General features: G+C 47.1%; 1 protein-coding gene across 1 annotated transcript; it reads right to left on the bottom strand.

Moving 5' to 3' along the window:
* Window positions 1-1,591: 1,591 nt before the first annotated feature.
* On the bottom strand, window positions 1,592-14,411 carry Thbs1 (thrombospondin 1). Its single transcript, XM_032902592.1, has 21 exons — window positions 14,400-14,411; window positions 13,738-14,325; window positions 12,866-12,941; window positions 12,427-12,629; window positions 12,211-12,333; window positions 11,395-11,488; window positions 9,564-9,737; window positions 8,746-8,922; window positions 8,261-8,434; window positions 7,901-8,028; window positions 7,633-7,785; window positions 7,077-7,295; window positions 6,564-6,671; window positions 5,888-6,047; window positions 5,648-5,766; window positions 4,216-4,450; window positions 3,827-4,054; window positions 3,390-3,661; window positions 2,926-3,023; window positions 2,666-2,805; window positions 1,592-2,260 (listed from the first exon to the last, which is right to left on the bottom strand). Exons 1-21 carry the CDS (start codon window positions 14,409-14,411, stop codon window positions 2,253-2,255), a joined length of 3,489 nt encoding a protein of 1,162 aa, XP_032758483.1. The 3' UTR covers window positions 1,592-2,252.
* Between the last annotated feature and the right edge of the window lie 6,836 nt (window positions 14,412-21,247).

Here is a 21,247-nt window from a genome sequence, read left to right as displayed (position 1 = left end):
GGGCGGGGCTTGTGTCACAAGGCTCATTTTTATTTTGTTTGTCATGTGGCAGACTTATGTTTTTTTTTTTTTCCGTCCAAAAATGTAGTAAATATATCATCTGAATCTAGTGCCTGCCGATCACGCAAGAATCGTGAATGTTATTTGCTAACTGTTGGCTGGGAATGGCTTTTGCCCGGATCCCATAGTAGCCAAGCAGTAAAGAACAAAACAAACACAGACACAGTAAGTATAAATATAAACTTCCATATGATTTATTGTTGTTCCTTGTATACAAGAAACAGTAATATACAAGTTACACTGCTTTAGAATGTAAAATGGATAAAATGTGTACAAAAAAGCACGTTCCTAGAACACAGGGCATTGGCAAATAGTCAAACCTGGGAAGTAAAAAGCAAAACCAAAAACAAAACCAAAGAAACAAACTAAAACAAAACAAGAAAGACCAACATTTCTTCAATTCAGTGTGCAACATATAAAAAACAGAAATACTAACTCTACAGGCAGTATTTCCTGATAAATTATTTAAATAGCGTATCTACATAGTCTGAGATCTCTATTCCAATGGCAATGAGAAAATAATTTATAAAAATAAAAGCAATGGTGTACAAGATGATAGAACAAAACCAGAACTTTGAGGAGTTGTATTTAACATTTCAAAGCTATTTCTGTATTGGGATCATTCTCTGCAAAGGATTTTTATGCTATGTACAACACCGACTTTTTAGACACAACAGTAGTTTTAAGTTTATTGACACTTAAACTCTTTCTTCTTGATCCAAAATTCTTTACTCAGTCACACAACAAATGAGGTAATATTTGTATATAAGTTCCACCTTTGTCTCTTTTGGGAAAATGAAATAAAAAGTTGATTGTGTTTTCTTCTCCCTGGAAATAGGCAGAAGGGGTGGGGTGGGTGAGCCTTGGAAGGCTCAGGCTTCCTTTGCAGGAGAGGCAAATGCAAATGGGCAGCCACCCATTCCCACTTGAAAAGACAGAGAAAACCAAGGGGAAAAGCCAAAGGAGTCCAAATCATTCGCTCTAAGCCCCCAAATGAAAGCCAGCAGCTCCTGCTGACTTCCACACTAGTTTTGGAGAGATTTGCTGACGGCCTCAGCTACCTGCTTGCAAACATTTGCTCTATGCAGTTTAATTCCAGGTAGAACAGGGTTAATAAATAATCTGTATTTACAATCTTACAGTCATAAAGACTCACTATGAAGATGATTCAGAGAGTCCCACGCATCCTGTTTCAATAACAATCCTTCAGACGAATCCTCCAGAATAGGGGGAAAATAAATATATTACATTGTTAAAGCGTTTGTTAAACAAAAACCAGAAGAGAATTGGAAAACTCCATGATAATTGAGGCAAAAAGAAAAAGGAATGTTTTAGGTTGATAATTTTGTGCCTTTCTAACCATAAAATAAAGGCGCACTGCCCCTCCTGCGGAGGCAGCTAGAGCTCACCGAGACGGTAGGGTTCTCTTGCTGTCCTTAGACACGCATGTTATACATGCAGAAGACGCCCACAGTTTCAGTGTGACCAGCCAAGGGCAGCCACTGCAGGTGAGAAGCGCCCACAGGGAGGAAGTCCAGGAGCCAGGATTTCCCTCCCTCCCCTGCTCACTCAGGTGCCTGTGTGGAAGACTGGGCAATCAGCTCTCAGGGCAGCATGAGGAAAGCAGCAAGTCTTCTCTGTCCCCTGAAAATGATTAGTACCGAACAAGTAACAGCTCCTCCATCTTTTCTTCGCACAATCGTCTCTTGGGTTCATGGCTCCCTAGTGCTTTGGCTCCTGCCTCCCCACTGCCGAGGACTTATGTCAGAGGTGGTTTGGCAGTGAGTTCTAGTGAGCCATGTTGTTTTTTCTTTGACAGGCCCGAAAATGCTTCTGAGTGTGCAGCTCGGAGATGGCCTGGCAGAAGCTCTGGCTCTGTGGGTAAGGCAGAGTGGAGTGGGCACCTTCCCAGTGGGAAGTAAATAGTCGCTTTTGCTTTCTCAAAAGCAAACCAAAGTAATTCTTCATGTTCTTAGAAGATGCATTCTCACTCGTTAAAGGCAGAGTTCTGAGTCTGGCTAGGTTTGAAAACTGCATTTTCTTGAGGCAGGTCACAGACTCTAGAAGCCCACACTATGCAAGAAGAGAGGCAGGGAAGGCGAGGAGAAGGAGAAGCGATCCTGGAGGGGTTTTTCTCTAGCCCTTGGTTTCAGAAGGTGCAATGCCAGCGCTGGTTACGATCGGGGTGGTGATTAGGAGTCTGTTAAATAAACACAGATGCATATACATGAAACGAGTCATCGAGCACAAGTCATCCTAGCAGTCATCATCAGACTAGCAACTCAGGGTGCTGTGGTGGCATGAATAAAACCACAAGCCAGAGACACACGCACAGAGCCTCAAGGCATTAGTTACCAGTGAGGGCTCATGCTTATAGCTACTTGTTTACTGTCTGCCTCTGACCCAGTAGGAAGAGTTCAGAGACTGCTGGGCAAGCTAGCAGTCCTGATATGGACTCAGGATGGCAAAGACATTAGTTCTTGTTTAAAATTGTATTCTCAAAAGAAAAGAAAAAAAAAAAAAACGGTACACTCTCCCCAACATAGTCACTGTCCACCTTATAAATCTGTAGGCACATTAACTGTACATCACAGTGGCACCCTACCTCGGCACTCGTATTTCATGTCCGAGAAGAACACCATTTCTTGAGAGAAGACGAACAGGCCTAGTCTACCGCCAGCGTAGGTTTTGTCATAGATGGGTCCTGAGTCAGCCATGATTTTCTTTCCTTCATACATCACCACTCTACACAGGAAAAAAAAAAAAAAAACAAAACCAAACTCACTCATGAGACTGCTCTTCTTGGTCTTATCCTTCCAGCCTACTCAGTGTGACTACAGTGAAATTTAACTCCTGCAGTCTTACCTGATAAAACCGGTCTTTGGCCTGTGGCTGAGACGCCATCTGTATGCAGTGAAATCTTTCCAGCCAATGTGACGAGGGTCATGCCACAGGGTGCGCACCTGAAGGAAAAGGACCAGAAAAGGTTGAAACACAGCTCCCTCTGAAGATTCGTATTTCATTTCATGAGAAACTGCTGCTAGAAAGGCTCTGAGTTGAACTCTATTTGCCGAGGGCCAGAGGGGTGGGGTGGGGTGGGGGAGGAAAAGAGGGGTTTGTTTGAAGTGGCTAAAGCTGCCTGTGTACTTAAAGGGCAGCTCTTGGTCAGAGCCCACTCCCCTCTACACACTACTATGGTTTTGTACCATGGTTGGTGATGCTGAGAACTTGACAGCTAAGATTCCCTAGTGGGAACTTGGCCAAAGTGCTGTCTCTCATGCTTCCCAAGGGCCTGCCAACTCTCCCTTGTAGATGATGAGGCTTCTTACCTGGCCAGGGGTGTTTCCTGTGTGCCACAGTGCATTCCGCAGGTGCTCGCCAGGGCCAGTGGTGGAGTTCACAACCTTTACAGACAGGCCTGAGTATCCCTGAGCCCTTGTGGGGTTGGTGTCCCAGTAGGACTGCGTGACTTGTTTCCACATCACAACGTAGAAGCGGCTGCTGGACTGGTAGCCGAAAACAAAGCCAGCATAGTCGTCATCCCTCTCAGTGTTGATGAAGAAGGTACCACTGAAGTCCACAGCATTAAACTCATCATAACCTGGAAGGCAGGACCAGGGTCAGTTAAAGACTGTGGCTTTTACGGTGTTCTCTACAACGTTCCAGGATATCCGGCGTGGTCGAAGGCTACAGGTGTAGTGGTCAGATTTTATATTTTCTCCCTTTCAGTGTATCCCCACCTGGATCTGAGGAGTTCACTACTCACCTACAGCAAGTCCAGGGTCACAGTTTACAGTCTGGACGAGTTCTTTGCCCTGATGGCGGACAACCCAGTTAGGGTCATTTTGGGAGGTTCCTTTGGGATCTAGAGGAATCATCTGGAATCGGCGGAAATCGGTTTCACTGATGTCAACATTCTCAGGACAGATGTCATCAATGTCTGGCACATTGTCATGGTCAAAGTCGTCTTTGCAGGCATCACCTCGGCCATCACCTGAGGTCAAAGAAGGCAAGAGTTCAGTAAATTCTGAACTGCCATTATGAGCGGGTCACTAATTCACCATCTTGTCAAAAATTGGGATGCCCTCCCTGTTCCTTCCATCTAGACAGCCAAAGTGTCAGTTATGCTAGCTAGCAGTGGTCACTGTGACTCACCATCAGAGTCCTTCTGGTCAGGATTAGGCACCAGCCTGCAGTTGTCTCTGTCATCAGGGATGCCGTCGTTGTCATCGTCATGGTCACAGGCGTCTCCTTTGCCATCTTTATCGTGGTCGGCCTGGTTGGCATTGGGCACATAGGGACAGTTGTCCAGGTTGTTCTGATGGCCATCCTCATCAATGTCCTGATTGTTGTCACAGGTATCCCCTATGCGGTCCGAGTCAGAGTCCAGCTGGAAGAGAGACATCAGCGGTGGGTGAGTCGAATAAAGTCAACGTCCACTCCAGGCCCCTAACCATGGCAGTGGTCTGTGCAGACTGTCTGCATAATATGTTAATGACCTTTTTCTTATTTTAAAAGCATTTGGCTTTCTACATTTATCCCATAAAGATTTTATCTTTTGGCTCAGATAAAATCAAGGTCTAGAGTTTTTTCACAATAGATTTTCCCAGAGGACTTAGCATTCAGTATGCGTGAGATGCTTTGGGATGGTTTATATGAAAACTGGATTTTTTCTTTCCAGGTTTTATGCTCTTTGCTTTTGAGATTCTGTATGCTATTTAAATTTGCTTATAAAAGTTTTTCTAATCTGAGGAATCCAAGTTCATTCTGTGAGGTTGAATGCTATTGAAGATATCTATTGTTTGGTAGACCCCACCCAAAGCAGAAGCTCTCAGTACTGTGTGACCTGCAGCCCAAACAGGCCTGGGGTCCTGTGACAGTGACTTGAAGTCACCTTGCTTTTTAGCATGATAGACTTCACAAGGGTAATTATTAGGAGTAATTTGAGTTCTCATTTATCTAATCCTTAGGAAAATAATCTATTCAAATTTCTGAGCACTTAACCTTTTAGAACCATTGTTTTAGAAAGAAGAAAAAATTGATTTACTTTATCCTTAGAAAACCATGATGTGCAGTGACACAGAGAGAAGAAGCACTCTGGTACCAGAAGCCAATATCAATATCTGTTTGCAGCTCAGGCCAGGAGGAGAATGAAGCTGAGATCAGTGGGGGAATGGGAGAAACCAGACCTCTCCAGCTCTAAGAAGTATTTTAGCTTCCTAATGTTTTACTAGACTCTGTTCCTGGCCATCACATAGGTGTCTGTTTCACTTCTGCATACTGCTCTCCTCTCAGTGTGTAAAACTGAGAAACGACTATAGAACTATCAGTCTTGGCTCTTTGTTCTGTGTAGTTTATCTTAATGGTGGTCACAATCAAGTCTGAGGTCCCAAGATTTCCACAATAATCTCTCAGAGTGTTTGCCAGAGGCTTAAATCAGGCAAAGTCCGTGCAGGCACACATTGCAAATGGCTCTGGGGAACCCCAGTGATGGGAGGGTTTGGAGTCTATTGAATTCACTACTTTGACAGGCTTAGAAAGGGAGGCACAACACCTCACTAAGAGATTCTGAAAGGAGTTCATCTACCTGGTCTGGATTGTGTTCCAGGGGGCAGTTGTCACACTGGTCTCCAACCCCATCCATGTCCGTGTCCCTCTGGTCCACGTTGTAAACGTACTGGCAGTTGTCTTGTTCATTGCGGATTCCTACGGAGGGGGTGTACATGAGTCCTGCGGCCCCATATATTGTAACTAAGTCACACACTAGCAGCCACTCAGTAAGCTGTGCCTGTCTCTGTCCTTTCAGACGCCAGACCAGGAGCCTTACCATCGCCATCGATGTCCACAGCGCAGGCATCTCCCTCTCCATTGTTGTCTGTGTCTGCCTGGTCAGGGTTGTGGTTGTAGGGGCAGTTGTCACAGCGGTCTCCCACATCATCTCTGTCATAGTCATACTGGGCTGGGTTGTAATGGAATGGACAGTTGTCCTGCAAAGAGGTAAAATGGACACTCTGTAGTGCTGCCTCGGAAGTCAGCTGATGCCTTCAACCCCATACACAGTGTTAAAACCCTCAAAGATCTACTGCAGTTATCTCATCCTTGGTCCATATACTAATGAAGCATTCAGCATAAGTGAAATCCCCAGACAGGAAGACACTATAGGTGAAGACTGGATTCTTTTCAGTTGCAATTAAGAGGGATACGGTATATGATCACATCATCTACGCTTTCATTATAAAACTACAGTCATTTAGACATATCTGAAGTGAATGCGGGGAATGGAATACCAGATGTTCAAACTGAGGTATTCTGTGATGAAAAATAAAACTCACTTTAATAATTCTTCTAGCAACATCTGTGTCCTCAAATCACCAAGATATAGTGACAAGTTTCTAACTATCCTCTATATGAGTGTGGTATATATTTTTGTTATCACTCTGTGATCCCTTGAATCCTAGTGTTTCAGATTGTCATCACACCACAAGGATGAAGGAGGCACCTACCCTGTCATCAGGAATCTTGTCGTTGTCATCGTCGTCATCACAGGCATCGCCAATCCCATCCTTGTCATAGTCTTCCTGCCCCGAATTGGGAAGGTTGGGGCAGTTGTCCTAAGAAAAATGACAGCCATGGTTAGCATTCGCTAGCTTGGCACAGGCATGAGGGGTCACACTGGGATAGCCTACTAGAATGCTCAGGTGCAGCCATGTTTTTAATGGGAAGATGAACCACGGAAGGTATTTTGGGAGGTTACTTATGTACAGTCCGTACAAATGCTCTAGGCTTCATACATGCCATGACCACAAATCATGCTCTTCAATGTGTCGGTATAGCAGTCTTTCTGGGATACAAATGTCCAAAGAACCTGATCTTGGCACTGAATGACTCCATGTTAATGAGAGTCAGTCATCTTGCTTTTGGGAGGTTCAACACTTGTTTCATTTTCAGTTTTTCAACATTTAGAATTCCTTAGCCCAATTCCTGAGGGGGAAGCCCACGAGGGAAGCTGGCTGTACCTTTTTGCAGTGGTAAGTTGCGTTGGCCACACACACCAGGTTTTCATTAGGCCAGCCGTCAAGGTCTGTGTCCTCTCCGCAAATGATGCCATTGCCTGCGTAGCCAGGCTTGCACTCACAGCGGTACATGGGGTCGCTGTAGTGACCCAGGTAGTTGCACTTGGCATTCTTATTGCAGTCGTGTGTCCCGTCGGTGCAGGGGTTTCGGGGTTTGCACACCTGAGGGTACAGCATCCCAATGATGTCACAGAATGTCTAAAAGTCCCAAGCCACCAAAGGGTCCAGACCCCTCCCATCTTGAAAAAGATAGTGGCCCCATGCGGGAGAAAGGTGGGGTTCTTCTGTCCCTCTCCATTCTCTTTGAGGATACCCAGGCTATTGGCAAACACTGTTTGACACTGGATTTTCCTGGAACTGCTCTTCATGTACAAGCCCATCTGATCACAGCTTTCAGCACAGAACTTTCATACATCTGAGACTGTGCACTCAGTGCCCTCTCTGTTCACTGTTTGGCCAAAGTCACGCTATTCTACTCTGGCCTACTTGTCCACTATACCTGTTTGTTGGCCATAGCGTGTTCGACACCTCTGCCGAAGGGCTGTGAGCCGGTGAATCGTGGTGGGCAGGGCAGGCAGTTGTAGCCAGGATCGGTGTTCTTGCACCGATGTTCTCCATTGTGATTGAAGCAAGCGTCAGGCACTTCTTTGCACTATGGAGGAAATGGGAGTTTGTTCAGCACTTGGCAAATGCTGTTTTCAGGAAAGGCCCTGGGCCAGATTAGCTACCTTCTTCAGTCTGATCACTTAGAGCCATTGTTTGCCTACCTCGTCGACATCTTTGCACTGGATACCATTTCCACTGTAGCCAGGAGGACACGCACCACATTTCCAGCTACCGTCAGGATAGCTCGTACACTTGGCACCAGCAAAGCAGGGATTGGACAGGCATCCATCTGAGATGAGGTAAGAGACAGGTTAGTGCTTGGGTTTAAGTTGCTGTTACTGCCATGTATTACTTAAAACAGAAGAGGACATTGCAGGGTCTCTGTTTCTGGTAATGATTGCCCTCCGTCTCACGGTAATCAGACCAACAGGACCAATCAAATATGGCACCCAGTGAATACTGACTATGACATTCCTAATAGAGAAAGCTCCCAGGGTGGTGTCCCTGGCTTCACAGCTTACCAATCGGACAGTCCTGCTTGTTGCAAACTTGATTTTCCGTCACATCACCAACACAGTCTTTGCCTCCAAACTGGGGTGTGGGGTTGTTGCAGAGTCGGCTACGTCTCTGTACTCCTCCTCCACAGGTGACAGAGCAGATGTCCCATAGTGACCAGGGACTCCAGCCTCCATTGACTGTAAGGAAATGAGTCACATGTAAAAATGTAGTGTTCAGGTGCCTTATCTGTCCCAGAAGCCTGTCCGGAGCCTGTTACAAACGCCTTCTAACCTGGCCCACGGGGAGAATCTTTGGAAATTAGGGAGGCTGAAATGGTTTGCTTTCTGTTTTTCATTAATAGAAGCTGCTGAGTACGCAGGACTTTGTTTCTGTTTGTTTCTCTAGTGAGTGAGCTCCCATGCCCCATGGTCCACTGAACCGCAGAGCAAGCAGGCCACCAGCTGGGTAGGGCTGCCTCCCATGAACCCACAGGGCAGGCCACACTTACTTGGGCAGGCGTCCTTCTTGCAGGCTTTGGTCTCCCGAGCTTCACCTTCACAGGGCTTCCCATTCATCTGGGGGCTGGGGGAGTTGCAGAGTCGGATCCTCGTGATCACACCGTCACCACAGGTCACAGAACAGGACGACCACGGGGACCAGTGACTCCAACCGCCATCCTGTTTAACTGAAAGGCAAAGCTGACGGTCACAAATGGTGCTGCCTTGGAAGGGGACCACGAAGAAAGTCTCAACACGCAATCGTTCTCGAAGTTGAACAACAGCAACTTAAACTAGTGTATAGTATACAGTGTATAGTGGCAACTGGCTATTGTCACATGTCAACGGAGAAACTATCATAGGAAAAATGGTGTGTGTGTGTGTGTGTGTATGAGAGAGAGAGAGAGAGAGAGAGAGAGAGAGAGAGAGAGAGAGAGAGAGAGAGAGAGAGAGAGAGAGAGAGAGAGAGAGAGGAGAGAGAGAGAGAGAGAGAGAGAGAGAGAGAGAGAGAGAGAGAGAGAGAGAGAGATGCTGTCAACCTAATTTTCACAGGTTGCTGGTCAGGAGCCCAGCTCTATTCTAATTGTTCCATGTGAATTATCTTGAGGAAATTCCAAAAATAACTTTTATCAAGAATGGTTATTACTCTCATGTTATCGATGAGGAGGAGCATCTGGGAAGGAAGGTTGTGCTCAAGAGTGCAGAGGTCAGGGGTGTGGTTGAGACTGAGAGCTCAGAACCTGGGCCCTCAGGCTGTCTGCTGTAGAGCTGCTCTTGGTGACACAGCATGGGGGTGACATTGCCACCCCTTGGCGGCCATGATGCTTACATCTTTTGTCGCACTCCTGAATGTGGCAGGTCCTCGTCTGTACCGAAGAGCCCTCACATCTGTTGTTGAGGCTGTCACAGGAGCGACCACGTTGCTGAATCCCATTGCCACAGGTGGCAGAGCAGGAGGTCCACTCAGACCAGGGAGACCAGCCATCGTCAGCAGAGTCGCTGGCTGTGGGGAGAAAGGAGGCCGTTCAGCATCTCCTGACTAGGATCAACGTCTCTTCAGGCAGCTTATGTATGTGTTTAGGGACCTTTATTGGCAGAGGTTGCAAAGCAATAGGTCTCTTTTTAAAAATCCTTCTTTTTCCATACTCCCAGCTCAATGGAAGGACCATTAACTAATAGTGACTGTGTATATTTTGGTACACACCAGATGCTTGGCTACACTAGTGCCTTGGGAAGTGAAAACAATAGTGGAGCCAATTCACACGTCCCTTATTTCGCAGGAGCAAGCATGCAGTCATATCACTAACTCCAGACATGCCAGTCTTGGGCCAGTGGGCCATGAGTTCATCCCAGGTCATCGTAAAGGTCTGGGGTGATGGCAGGCTCTGCCTGGTCCTTACAGCTGAACCTGCTTACAGTGTGGACTCTCCTGTTCACCCATCATGGAGTCTCCCATGTGCGTCTTAAGCAGATTCCCCTTTGCTGACTGTGGATGTCTTAGATGCTTCCAGGCCAGTGTCCAAGAATGCCAGTGTGTCAGACAGCTGGCCTGTATCATTTCTGACTATCAGCGAAGCCCTGGTCTATGTTGGGAGGCACTGTGGCTGAGGCTGTGAGGTGGATCAGTTTGTTTTCCTCATGCCGGCCTCTGGTGTTTTTGTACTTCAAGAGGAGAGGGTATTTGTTTGCTATCTGCTCAGACACCGTGATGACAACCACTCCTGTCTATCAGACGACAGGGAACTTGTTTTTTCCATCAATAAACATCTTCCTAACAACCCCAGCTCAGAGCTGTGCTACTCTCCGTGGTCTTTGCTCCCTGTAACTCACCCTCAGATAGAGGCTGGACAGAAGTGGGCACACAGAAAAACATTACTGTGCCAAAATTGCTACCATGGGATTGATGACTCTGAGCTGTGGCTCATATGTGCATCGCTCTATCGCTCTGTCTCTGTCTTCTCTCTGTCTGTGTCTCTCTGTCTGTGTCTCTGTCTCTCTCTGTTTCTCTCTGTCTCTCTCTCTCTGTCTGTCTCTCTCTCTCTCTGAAGGGCAATTCAACATCCCTGCTTTCTTTGTGAGGCATGATGAGTCACTTTTATGACTTGTGCCTTCTATATTAAAACATCTTAGCAAAGTGCTTATGCTGGCAAGAAGCCCTGGAGGCAGAGCGTTACACAGCAGTGTAGTGGCTGATTTCCTTTACTACCCTGGAAATTCAATAGATATGAATCTCTTAGGGCTCCTATCACTGCACACAAAACAGGTGACTTTTCAAACAGCCCAATGCTTATACCAGTTTCTGTCTGTTCTCCAGTATATCATTTTTTTTCTAACAAAAAGATCAACTCCTGAAAGCAACCAGCTTAAGTCCAGTGCTGTATTCATCTCCCCTCCTTATAGCATAACACCAGAGTCCATGAGCTCTAACAAGATCATCCACTGCCTATGCTACAATCCAGATGGGTGGTTAAGATCTGGTCCTCATGGAGATTTGCACTGTGTACAATAGACTAGCTGATACCCAAGTCTGTCTGCAAGAATCTGACAGGATATGCCTGAACGACCTGCGAGGGGCTGGGTTCCAGTGTTGTGCCCAGCTGTCAGGATGCCCCAAACTGAGCTAGCCACTGAGGTATGGTTCTACCATTTTAGGAACTTACGCCAGCACCGTGGGCAGCATTCACCATCGGGAACTGTGGCATTGGAGCAGGGCATGATGGGACAGGACACCTTTTTGCAGATGGTAACTGAGTTCTGCAAGGCAGGAGGAGAGGGAAACATGTTACCACGCATATTGCTAAGAGGAGCTTTCTGTGGCATTTCCATTATAAGCTGAGATATAGGCAGGATGGTTTTTATAGGACAGATGTCTGCTGGATCTGTAGTCCCTAGAGTCACATAGTTCCAGGGCTAATTCTCCATTCTCTGAGAAAGTTCTTTTTAACTGCTACTCAGTCAGGGGTGGAAGTTACAGATATAAGGAAAAGCAACAGACTGCAGGCCATATCAGTGAGTATCTCAAATGTAGATAAGGTCTTATCACATATTGGAGGAAAATAGGAACTTAATGGAAGTTGTGTCTTAAATTCAGTAATTAGGGATTTGCATTTAAACTTTTCCTGGTGATGCAGAGATCCGAACATTGTTAGAAGGATCTGCCTGCCAGAGCCGAATACAAATTAGGGCTGGTCAAAAAAGAATGCTCTAAGCAGGTTTTGTGTATCTGACATCCAATACTTGGTCTTTGAACTAAAGCAGGTAAATTATTCTAATGATTAATAGATTTGCTCTCTTAGCTGCTTAGCCTGGGGTATAATTACAAGTTGATAAACCTACTGAGATTTAAAGAGGAATGTGTAGACGTCATTACTTATGAAAGAAAATCATCACTTTTGGTAGCAGGCCAGAGCACATTTAAAAATATCTACTGAGACATATGGTGTCAAGTCTTATTGTAGTCTGTGAGTGTCCCTTACCTGGCAGTGACACTCTGTGCAACTATCTACAGTCCACTCCTCGTTGTTCCTGTATTGGACTCCATTGTGGAAGCAGAGGGGAGGCCGCCTCAGCTCGCTAGCCAGCTCTCTGTTCTCTTCCGTCTGAAAGGGAAAACACTCATGAGTGTCCAGACTCTCATGGGACCACCTGTGGTGACCTTCAAGAGCCGGCAAATGGGAGCAGAGGCCACTGACCACTTTGCGGATGCTGTCCTGTAGCGTGGTCACAATGGTACGCAGGCCCCTCAGTTCCAGGACCATGCTGGATAGTTCGTCACAGGAGAGGCCACAGATGGCTTGGAGGTCCTTTGTTTTGTGGCCGATGTAGTTGGTGCGGATGGCAGGGCTGGAACCGTTCACCACGTTGTTGTCAAGGGTGAGAAGGACGTTGGTAGCTGCTAAGAAATGAGGTATAAAATATTCAACAGCCAATTCAAGGCTTCCACAGTTTATCTCACCCGCCCACCCTTCAGGTTATGGGTTGTAAAAGACATTTCATTTGTGATGACAGAGTGGGTGCATGCCAACTCTGTTCCCCTGAGATGTGCATTCACCCTACTGCTTACATTTCTCAGGGTGCTTTTGGTGGAATTCCCCAGAATTCTCCAAATCTTAAAAACACAGGAGTACTCACAGCTGGAGCAGCCTTTGTTCCTGAGAATGTCTTCTGGGGTGGTTCCAAAGACAAACCTCACATTCTGCAGCACCCCCTGTGGGCAGAAGACAGATACTGTAGAATGCTGGGAGTGGGGGTGGGGCAGTCTGTCTGTCTGCTTGTGGTGAGTGCTCAGAAAGTTTAAAAGAACTTAAGGTCATCCTGCCAAAATATCTCATAGACATAAATTGCCAAACAACTTCAAGATCTTAATTGTGTCTTTTGCCAACTAGAGCATTTTACAAAGAATCCAGTTATCAGGCTGCTGGGGGTACACAGGAAATGGAATCTGATCCCAGGTCTGGAGGACATGATACTCTCCAGTGACAAAGAGTTAACGTGGGCGTTAAAAAAAAAAAAGAAAGAAAGAATCTGAAAGTTAAGGCAAGGAAGAAGTCCCAGAAGCACATGACCAGACTGCTATTCATGCCTTGCCTTGCATCCAGAACACCCTACCCAGGGGCCCAAATACTGACAAAGTATTCTTTTCATGCCTATTAAAATTGATAGGTACATTTGATACAAGTTACTTTCCTAAGGGCGCAGGGAGTGCCCCACACCGAAACAGGCTGAGTGTAACAGGAAAACCATCTCTTATCTCTCTGGGTAGCTTTGAAAGCATGGTTCCCAGGTCCTGGTGTCATTACAGCTTATTTCTTATTAGAAACGCAATTTCCCAGGTCGCTCAGCCGACTTACCAAATCTGAAACCCTGGAGTTTGGGGCATCCATATATGATCTAACCAGCCCTCTGGTGGTGGTGTGGGAGGGTCTGCTCCTCTCCACATTTGGGACAACTTTAGTCTACAGATACTAACTCCACATAGCCCTGTGACAGGTAAGAAGATTTACCTGAAAATTGTCATTGACATCTCCCTTTGCGACGCGGAGCCTGGCGACACTGGCCAAATCCCTGGTGAAGATGCTCTGGATGGGAACATCCAGCTCTGCGCTCTCCATCTTGTCACAGTCAATGTAGAGCTGGGCCCTGTCTTCTTGGACAAACAGCGTGATGCTCTTCCACTGGCCAGTGGCCAGGAGAGCTTCCTCCACTGACACCACTTGCTGCTTCCCGGGCAGGCTCAGACTCAGATCGAGGGTGCCGGCTTTGCCATTGGAGACCACACTGAAGATTTGGCCGGAATTGTCTTTTCGTTCCACGGCCAGGAGTGTGCCCCGAGTCTTCTTCATCTGCCTCAAGGAAGCCAGGAAGATGAAGCCTTTGTCGGCCCACACAGCGTCCAGTAGGTCTTGGAACTTGTCATCTGGCACAGGGGGGATCAGGTTGGCATTCTCGATCCGGAAGGCGGGGCTGGATAGATCTTGGCCCTTCACCAGTCGGCGACCCGGAACCTTGCGGGCACCTCCAATGAGTTCAAAGATATCGAACACACCATTGTCTCCCCCAGACTCTGAAGGCGAGAGAAGACAATCGGCTTTCTAGGCTAGGTGTAAGGGTGTAAAGTCCTGGCTATGAGGGGCCAAAGTGAGAAATCTCGGCAATTAGGGAATACTGAGAGCTGCATCCTGGCGCTAAGGACTCAGGGAACATCTTAAGGAGAACACAGGAGGAGTACACCTGCGGGGGGGAGAGAGAGAGAGAGAGAGGAGAGAGAGAGAGAGAGAGAGAGAGAGAGAGAGAGAGAGAGAGAGAGAGAGAGAGGGATTGATTTATCACAGACTCACCTGGAATGCGGTTGCTTCCAAACACAGGCAACAGGAACAGCAGGACACCTAGTCCCCTGAGGAGCTCCATGGTGGAGCCTTTGTGCCCAACACGGAGCCTGTAGCAAGAAGCACAGGAGGACAGAGTTAGAGACCAGGAAGCAAGGTAGTAGGGCAGAGGTGTGAGCGTGTGTGTGTGTGTGTGTGTGTGTGTGTGTGTGTGTGTGTGTGTGTGCGCGCGCGCTCTTTGGCCCCATTTACTTTCCAGATGGTATCCAGTATAAAAAGAGCGCCAGAGGCAGGGGACTGTTGGTGTTCCAGGACGAAGGGCATAAAGTGACTTGGGCTTTTTCTTGTTCTCTTAGACAAGAATACAGAATGTACCTGGGGAGAAGGATGGCAAAAGTCAGGAGCAACCTGGGGACTACTTGGCAAGAAAATCTTGGAGTGTCTTGGAGGTAAAGTTGGTGAACCCTAAGGCTGGAGAGAACCAATTCCGGCAAGTTCTTACCAGCGGATAGATGGGGCAGGATAAGGGACAGTAAGGAAAATCAGAAGGGGTTGAGTGGGAGATGGGGAGTCGCTCCGATTGTCTGCAGCCTGGGGTTTTGAGTTGGTCGGCCAGGTGCTCAGCAGAGGCGGGAGAAGGCTTACCTGTGTGCACCGGAGCTCAGCAGCCCGGAGTGGTGGAGAAGGCGAAGTGAAGGACAAGGACTTCGAGTCCGGTAAAGACGCTGAGATTGCTGGTGCGGCCGGATAGACCGTGGCAGGACTGGGTAGTTGCGTCGCGAGTGCCTGCAGAAGTCCGATGAGGCTGGCTGACTCCAGGCAGTGGCTGGCTCGACTGAGGATCCCTGGACCTTTTAAAGAGGCTCCCGCATTCCTGGCCAATGGGCAGGAAGCGGGGGGGAGGGGGCCGGGGGAGTGAGGGGGGCGGGGGGGACACGGAACGGGACGGGGGGCGGGGGACGGGTTCCTCTCTCCGCCCCCTGCTGCCTGGCGCGCAGCTCGCGGGCTGAAAGTGAAGGGGAAGACTCCGATCCCGCACAGGAGCCCTGGAACTTCTCAGAAAAATAGGTCTCCGCCCACACAGCCTTGGCGAACTCAGCGCTTAGGATCTTGCGCCACGCGAGCTGGAGACCTTCCGCCTGAGGGTCCCCAGACAAGATGCTCCTTTGGGGACCAACTAAGACCCTTTAGGGTATCTTTCACTAAAGCCCGTCTCCTTGCATACCTCGATGATGGAGACGCTTGGGGATCGAGATAGTCTGGTTTAAAAATAAAAGGGCAAAAGGTCGGACCTCTTAAAAGAAGCTGCCTCCTGGGTCTATGCTGGTGGGTGGGGGATCCCTTGTCATCTATACTTCGCGCTCCACTCCTGCCCCGCACGCTAGCCTTCCTTCTGACTCACTAAGGGTGGCAGTGCGGTGTTGCGCTGGGTCAGCAGGACGGTGCACCGAGGTCGCCTTCCCATTCTCCCAACTCCAGAGTTCTTCCCCAGTTCTACTGTGCTTCCCCAGATGGCCGCTTGGGGGCGGTATATGTATTCTGATTTAGGGGATCCTTGCGAAGTTTTTTAGCCGCGTTTTAAGAAAGCAAATTTGTATCTAGCACCCTCAAGGCAAACTGAAATTGTGTTTTGAAAAACAGTTTTGTGACCACTCGTGTTTCTTAACGTGACTCCAGATTGGAGAATTTGCTGAACCACCTGGCTCCAGGATCGTACACTATTTACAGAACGGACCCATAGAGTAATAAATTGCTCTCTGCCTATTATTTTATTTCCTGTCTTTCTCCCTAAACTTTTTTTTTTTTTATTTTCGGCTCCCAAAACAGAGGTGTGGTTTACACTTCTGTGAATATACACTTTTCCATGAGTAGCCTGCTCTTGATGCTTTGTCTCTGAAGTCTGGTCTCTATGAAACCGGTCCCAAGCCAAGATGACTCTAGCTTCCTGGAATTCCATTCATCTCTTTGGGAAGGGACGTCAGCGGCGACGCTTCTCCAGCTGTGGCCCTGCATGAACAGGCTTGGCTCTGAGTCCAGGGACCCAGGTAAAAGCATCACCAAATAAGGATCTTGGCAGAATCAGGGTGGGGGCAGACTGAGGATCTGTTGGGGCTCCCTCCCCTTATCAGTTCCACCTGGCTGGACTCCCAAATCTTGGAAACACCCACGACTTTATGCTCATCACACAGCAATTTCACTTTCTTCGTGTGGGAGTGTTCTGTGACAAGGTGCGTGAGTGTGTGCGTGTGGTATGTGTGTGTACACGTAAGGAGGGGCTTACAGAGTGTTTCCTAGTTACTCAGGGTACACAGCTACTCAGCTAGTGCCTCTTGTAGCTAAGTATTTCCCAAGATGTGTTTGTTTATTAGACTTCAGAAATTCAGAGCCAGGAGTAAAAGTTTCTACTGGTTGATTAGTCAAACTGGATTCCTGTCCTCGAAGTCACAGGCACTGACTCAGCCGCACGATCTGAAGATTGGGGATCAGCAGCCAGGCTAGTTCTTCCCTTCCAGTCCCTTCCAGTTCCTTCCTCAGTCCCTTTGCTCTGCGAAAGGTGATTGCTTTAAATTTTCTGCTCAGCACTAATTCTTCCGGCAGGGACCTTAGGAGCTTACTGCCCTGGGAGGGTTGGCCTTGAGATCCTCTTTCCTCTTGAATTTTGTACCACAGAGATGAATGTAAGAGGCCACAGGCAAGAGCTTCTCTCCCTGTGTAAACCCATCCACTTCCCCAGACCCAGCTACACTTTGCTGATGGAACCGGTTCAGTCAGGCTCTGCCCCTTAGGGCCACGGACTGCCCAGACTAAGGGGTGAGCTTGTAGCTTGGCTTCTTTGACAACGACAATGACAACACAAGTTTTGACCTCCTCCACACCTTTTGGATGAGGCATTATGGGAGAGCTTTGCGGTACTAAAGCTGGCAGTGGCCTTGGAGATGTTGAATACAAACACAGAGTCTTTCCCTAAACACAACATGGTAATCCAGCTGTCCTGGCGAAAACAAGGTTTGCAGGAGACAAGGTTCCTAGGCAGCTGTGAGGTCCCAACCATATTCCTGAACACCACGTGCCGTGACCAGATTACAGAAATTCAGCACACTCTTGGGACATTGTAGAGGAGTACTGGAATGGGCAGAGGTTGCTTCTTTAGTAGAAAGGATATAGTCTGTGTGCATGCATATGTGTGCATGGGAATGTGTGCATGAGTGTGTGTGCACGAGTATGTGTGCATGTGTGTGTGCTCCCTCCCTCTCCTCTCCCCCTCCCCTTCCCCCCCTCTCTTGTGTGTGTGTGTGTGGTCTCCTCAGTGAGTGGAAGCATGGATTCCCCTCCTGCTTCTGTGTCTTCTGGTTGTTATTCTCACTTGTCCTCTGCCCTTCCTATTAGGCCTCATGGTCTCCTGTCAAAATTCCTACTTTCGTATCCCATTTAAGTATAGATTCCACATGCTAGAGGAACTGTGACATTTGCCTGTCTGTTTTAGTTCGTTAACATAATGATCTCTGGTTCCATCCATTTTCCCACAAACGTCATAATTCCATTATTCTTTATGGCTGAACAGAATTCCTTTGTTGAAGTATATATACCTCATTTTCTTTTTTCCATTGATCAGTCGACAGGTTTCTAGCTTGCTTCCATATGGTGGATATTGAAGAGATTAGTTTCGAGCTACTAAACCTACCACCCCTATGGGCCACACTGCCTCCTGGTGTCTTACCATTTCATCTGGTCGGCTCTTGTTTCCTGTTGCTCAGGACGCTGGTGCCACTTCTGACCACGACTTTTACTCTTCTGTTCCTTCCTGCTCATGCTTGGCCAGGCTCTCTTTTTACCCCTGGAGGGTACAGAAATAAAGGCAGGTCATAGATTAAACCTTTGATAGCCTCTTCACCTATTCTGCTAAATACAACACTTTTTTGTTAAATATAAAAATTTGTCCCTCATAAGTTGCTTTATTCTCTCTTCTGGTGGCTTTTCATTCTCAAACAGGCTTATGCTATAGGAAGCAACCGAGACTCTCATATCTCTAGTCACCACGAAGTAAGACTTTATTTAACACAGTACCGACCAACTCCTTTGTAGAGTGAAGTGAGATGTTAGATATTCTGCCTGCAATTGGGAATCCCAGGGACCATCCTGACTTTGTGTTTGAGTCACACACGAGGTTGAAGATAATGTCAAATACCTTCCCTTAGTCTTTGAGACAATGCCTTTCTTTGACCATGGGGCTCACTAACCAGCTGGCCTGATGAGCAGGCAAGCCCCTTTCTTCTTCTTGTCTCTGCTAGGACGGCATCTGACTTTCCTATTACATGGGTCCTGGGGATGCAAATTCAGGCCCTCATTCTTGCCCAGCAAGCCCTTTGCTCAAGGAGCCATTTCCTCAGCCCAAGCTGAAGGGATGTTTTATACATGGCTAGTTGGAATGTAAACTAGTCCAGTCACTAAGGGAATCGGTAGGGGGGTTCTTTGAAAAACTAAAAATAGATCTATCATGTGAGCAGCTACACCACACCCAAGCATTTACCCAAAGAACTCCAAATCAACACTTGTAAGATGTTTTCATGGCAGAGTCCTTGTCACACTCGTCACTGGAGTCCCCAAGGACAGGAAGGAGCAAAGAAAATGCAGCACACATATACAGTGTCATTTCCTTCAGCCAAAAGAAGAACAAAGTTATGTCATTTATAGAAACAGGGGAACTGTCACCCAGAGGACGCCTGTCAAGCGAATCAGGCAGTTTTGGAAAGACAGATGCCACGTCCTCTTTGTATAGATCTATAGAGTCATATTTTATGTTTATGGGACATGTTATGTACATATGACATGGAAGTAGACGTGAATGTGCCTAGGAGAGAAGAGGGCAGAAGGGGATTGTGGGAGAGTAAAACTGATGTCCAATATGGACTTTCATGAAAGGTTCTTATGTACTACACAGCACCATATGTACTGACTATATATGATTATTTTAAAAAGGAGTGTAAGTAAGTTGGTTTACTACAGAGGAAAATGGGTCTGAGTCCTGGACTTGTTTTCCTTGCTGAGACTGAAAAGATTCCAATCATGTGACCTTCACAACAGCAGTGACTTTGGAGTGACAAAGGGCTTCCTAAGGTGAAGACTACACACTGGAAAGCTCCTAAGATAGGATGTGAATGTTTTAGGGATTTGGATTAAGCTCTTAGCCTGAGCTCCTGGACAGTAGTTGGCCTGGGCTAGGTGTGTTCCTACCCAACGACTTGGTTATTCATTGGGTGGCCCTCAGAGGTCCCTGGTAAGGGAATCCATGAATCTGAAAAACCATGAGACAGTGGAGTCTCCAGAACTGCCATGTTGCAATTTTGCTTTAGAAGCTGATTAAAGCTCTAAAAGAACCCAGTTTCCCTAAAGTTTGACATGTTCCTTCACACCAGCCACTTGCAAAGTTTTCAAAGTGCTTAAAGTTTTCACACGTGTACTCCAGATTAAGTGATAAGTCCAGGTTTTCTGTTACCTTTCCTTGAAGAAAATGATGGGTGTCAGAAGAATAAGACAAGCACTCTGCCAGGTGGTGCACATCTGTAATCCAGCCCTCTGCCAGGCGGTGAACATCTGTAATCCAGCCCTCTGCCAGGTGGTGCACATCTGTAATCCAGCCCTCTGCCAGATGATGCACATCTGTAATCCAGCCCTCTGCCAGGTGATGCACATCTGTAATCCAGCCCTCTGCCAGGTGATGCACATTTGTAACCCAGCCCTCTGCCAGGTGATGCACATCTGTAATACAGCCCTCTGCCAGGTGGTGCACATCTGTAATCCAGCCCTCTGCCAGGTGGTGCACATTTGTAATCCAGCCCTCTGCCAGGTGGTGCACATTTGTAATCCAGCCCTCTGCCAGGTGGTGCACATCTGTAATCCAGCACTTGGTGGGTTGAGATGGAAGGTTAGCCTAGACTACAAAGCGAGACCCTGTCTCAAAAAACAAAAATAAACACAAGCAAGCATAATCCCTCCAAACTAGACCCAACCGACAAAATGAAAATAAAAACACACCATGATATTAGAAGCACAATAGACAATAATGTTCTACAAACATTAGAGAATAAAAAAAATGTAATTCACCTGGGCTAATTATAGCATGAGTTGTTTGCCACCAACACCTAACTACTATGACTGCTATGTAACAATAATAATTAAGTGTGGCAGTTAATGTCTTAAAGCAACTTGTCTAAGTTTTATTGACTATAACCTCACCTGTTCTCTGTCTACCTTACAGAATGTGAAGGCTAAGCTCTCCCCCCCCCCGCACCTAACATGGTAATTAATCTAAGACCTAAGGAGCTTGGTTATACAGCCTCCCATGAACATGAGTGTCAACCTTCTCCTGGCTACCAATGAAAGCAAATGGACCCCACACCTTTAGCAGTTCCAGTTGAAAGTTACCTTTATTCTAATTACTCTTAGCAGGTTGGAAGATGTGGAGAATTACAAATATATATATATATATATATATTTGTAATATATATCCAACTCCTTCTTTTCCCCTCTTGCTCAAATACTGTAGGGCCAGGGGAACAATTAACTCAAGCAGTAATGAACTTCCCCGGACGGGGGCTGTGGGCTGAGGCTCCCTGGCTGATGGGATTTGCGTGGGTTGTTGCCTTGTGCCTTCTTTGTTGGCAGATTTTCTGGTCACTCAGATGCTGTG

Source organism: Rattus rattus, chromosome 5 (genome assembly GCF_011064425.1).
Source record: "Rattus rattus isolate New Zealand chromosome 5, Rrattus_CSIRO_v1, whole genome shotgun sequence".
Taxonomy (NCBI): Eukaryota; Metazoa; Chordata; class Mammalia; order Rodentia; family Muridae; genus Rattus; species Rattus rattus.
This window is presented reverse-complemented; position numbering and strand designations above follow the sequence as displayed.

Excerpts from the sequence above, each read along its gene's own strand:
- Thbs1 (XM_032902592.1), bottom strand. Across the intron at positions 11,489-12,210 it reads GCACAGAGTGTCACTGCCAG|AACTCAGTTACCATCTGCAA; the intron begins GTAAGGGACACT and ends CCTGCCTTGCAG. Across the intron at positions 8,923-9,563 it reads TCAGGAGTGCGACAAAAGAT|TTAAACAGGATGGCGGTTGG; the intron begins GTAAGCATCATG and ends TTTGCCTTTCAG.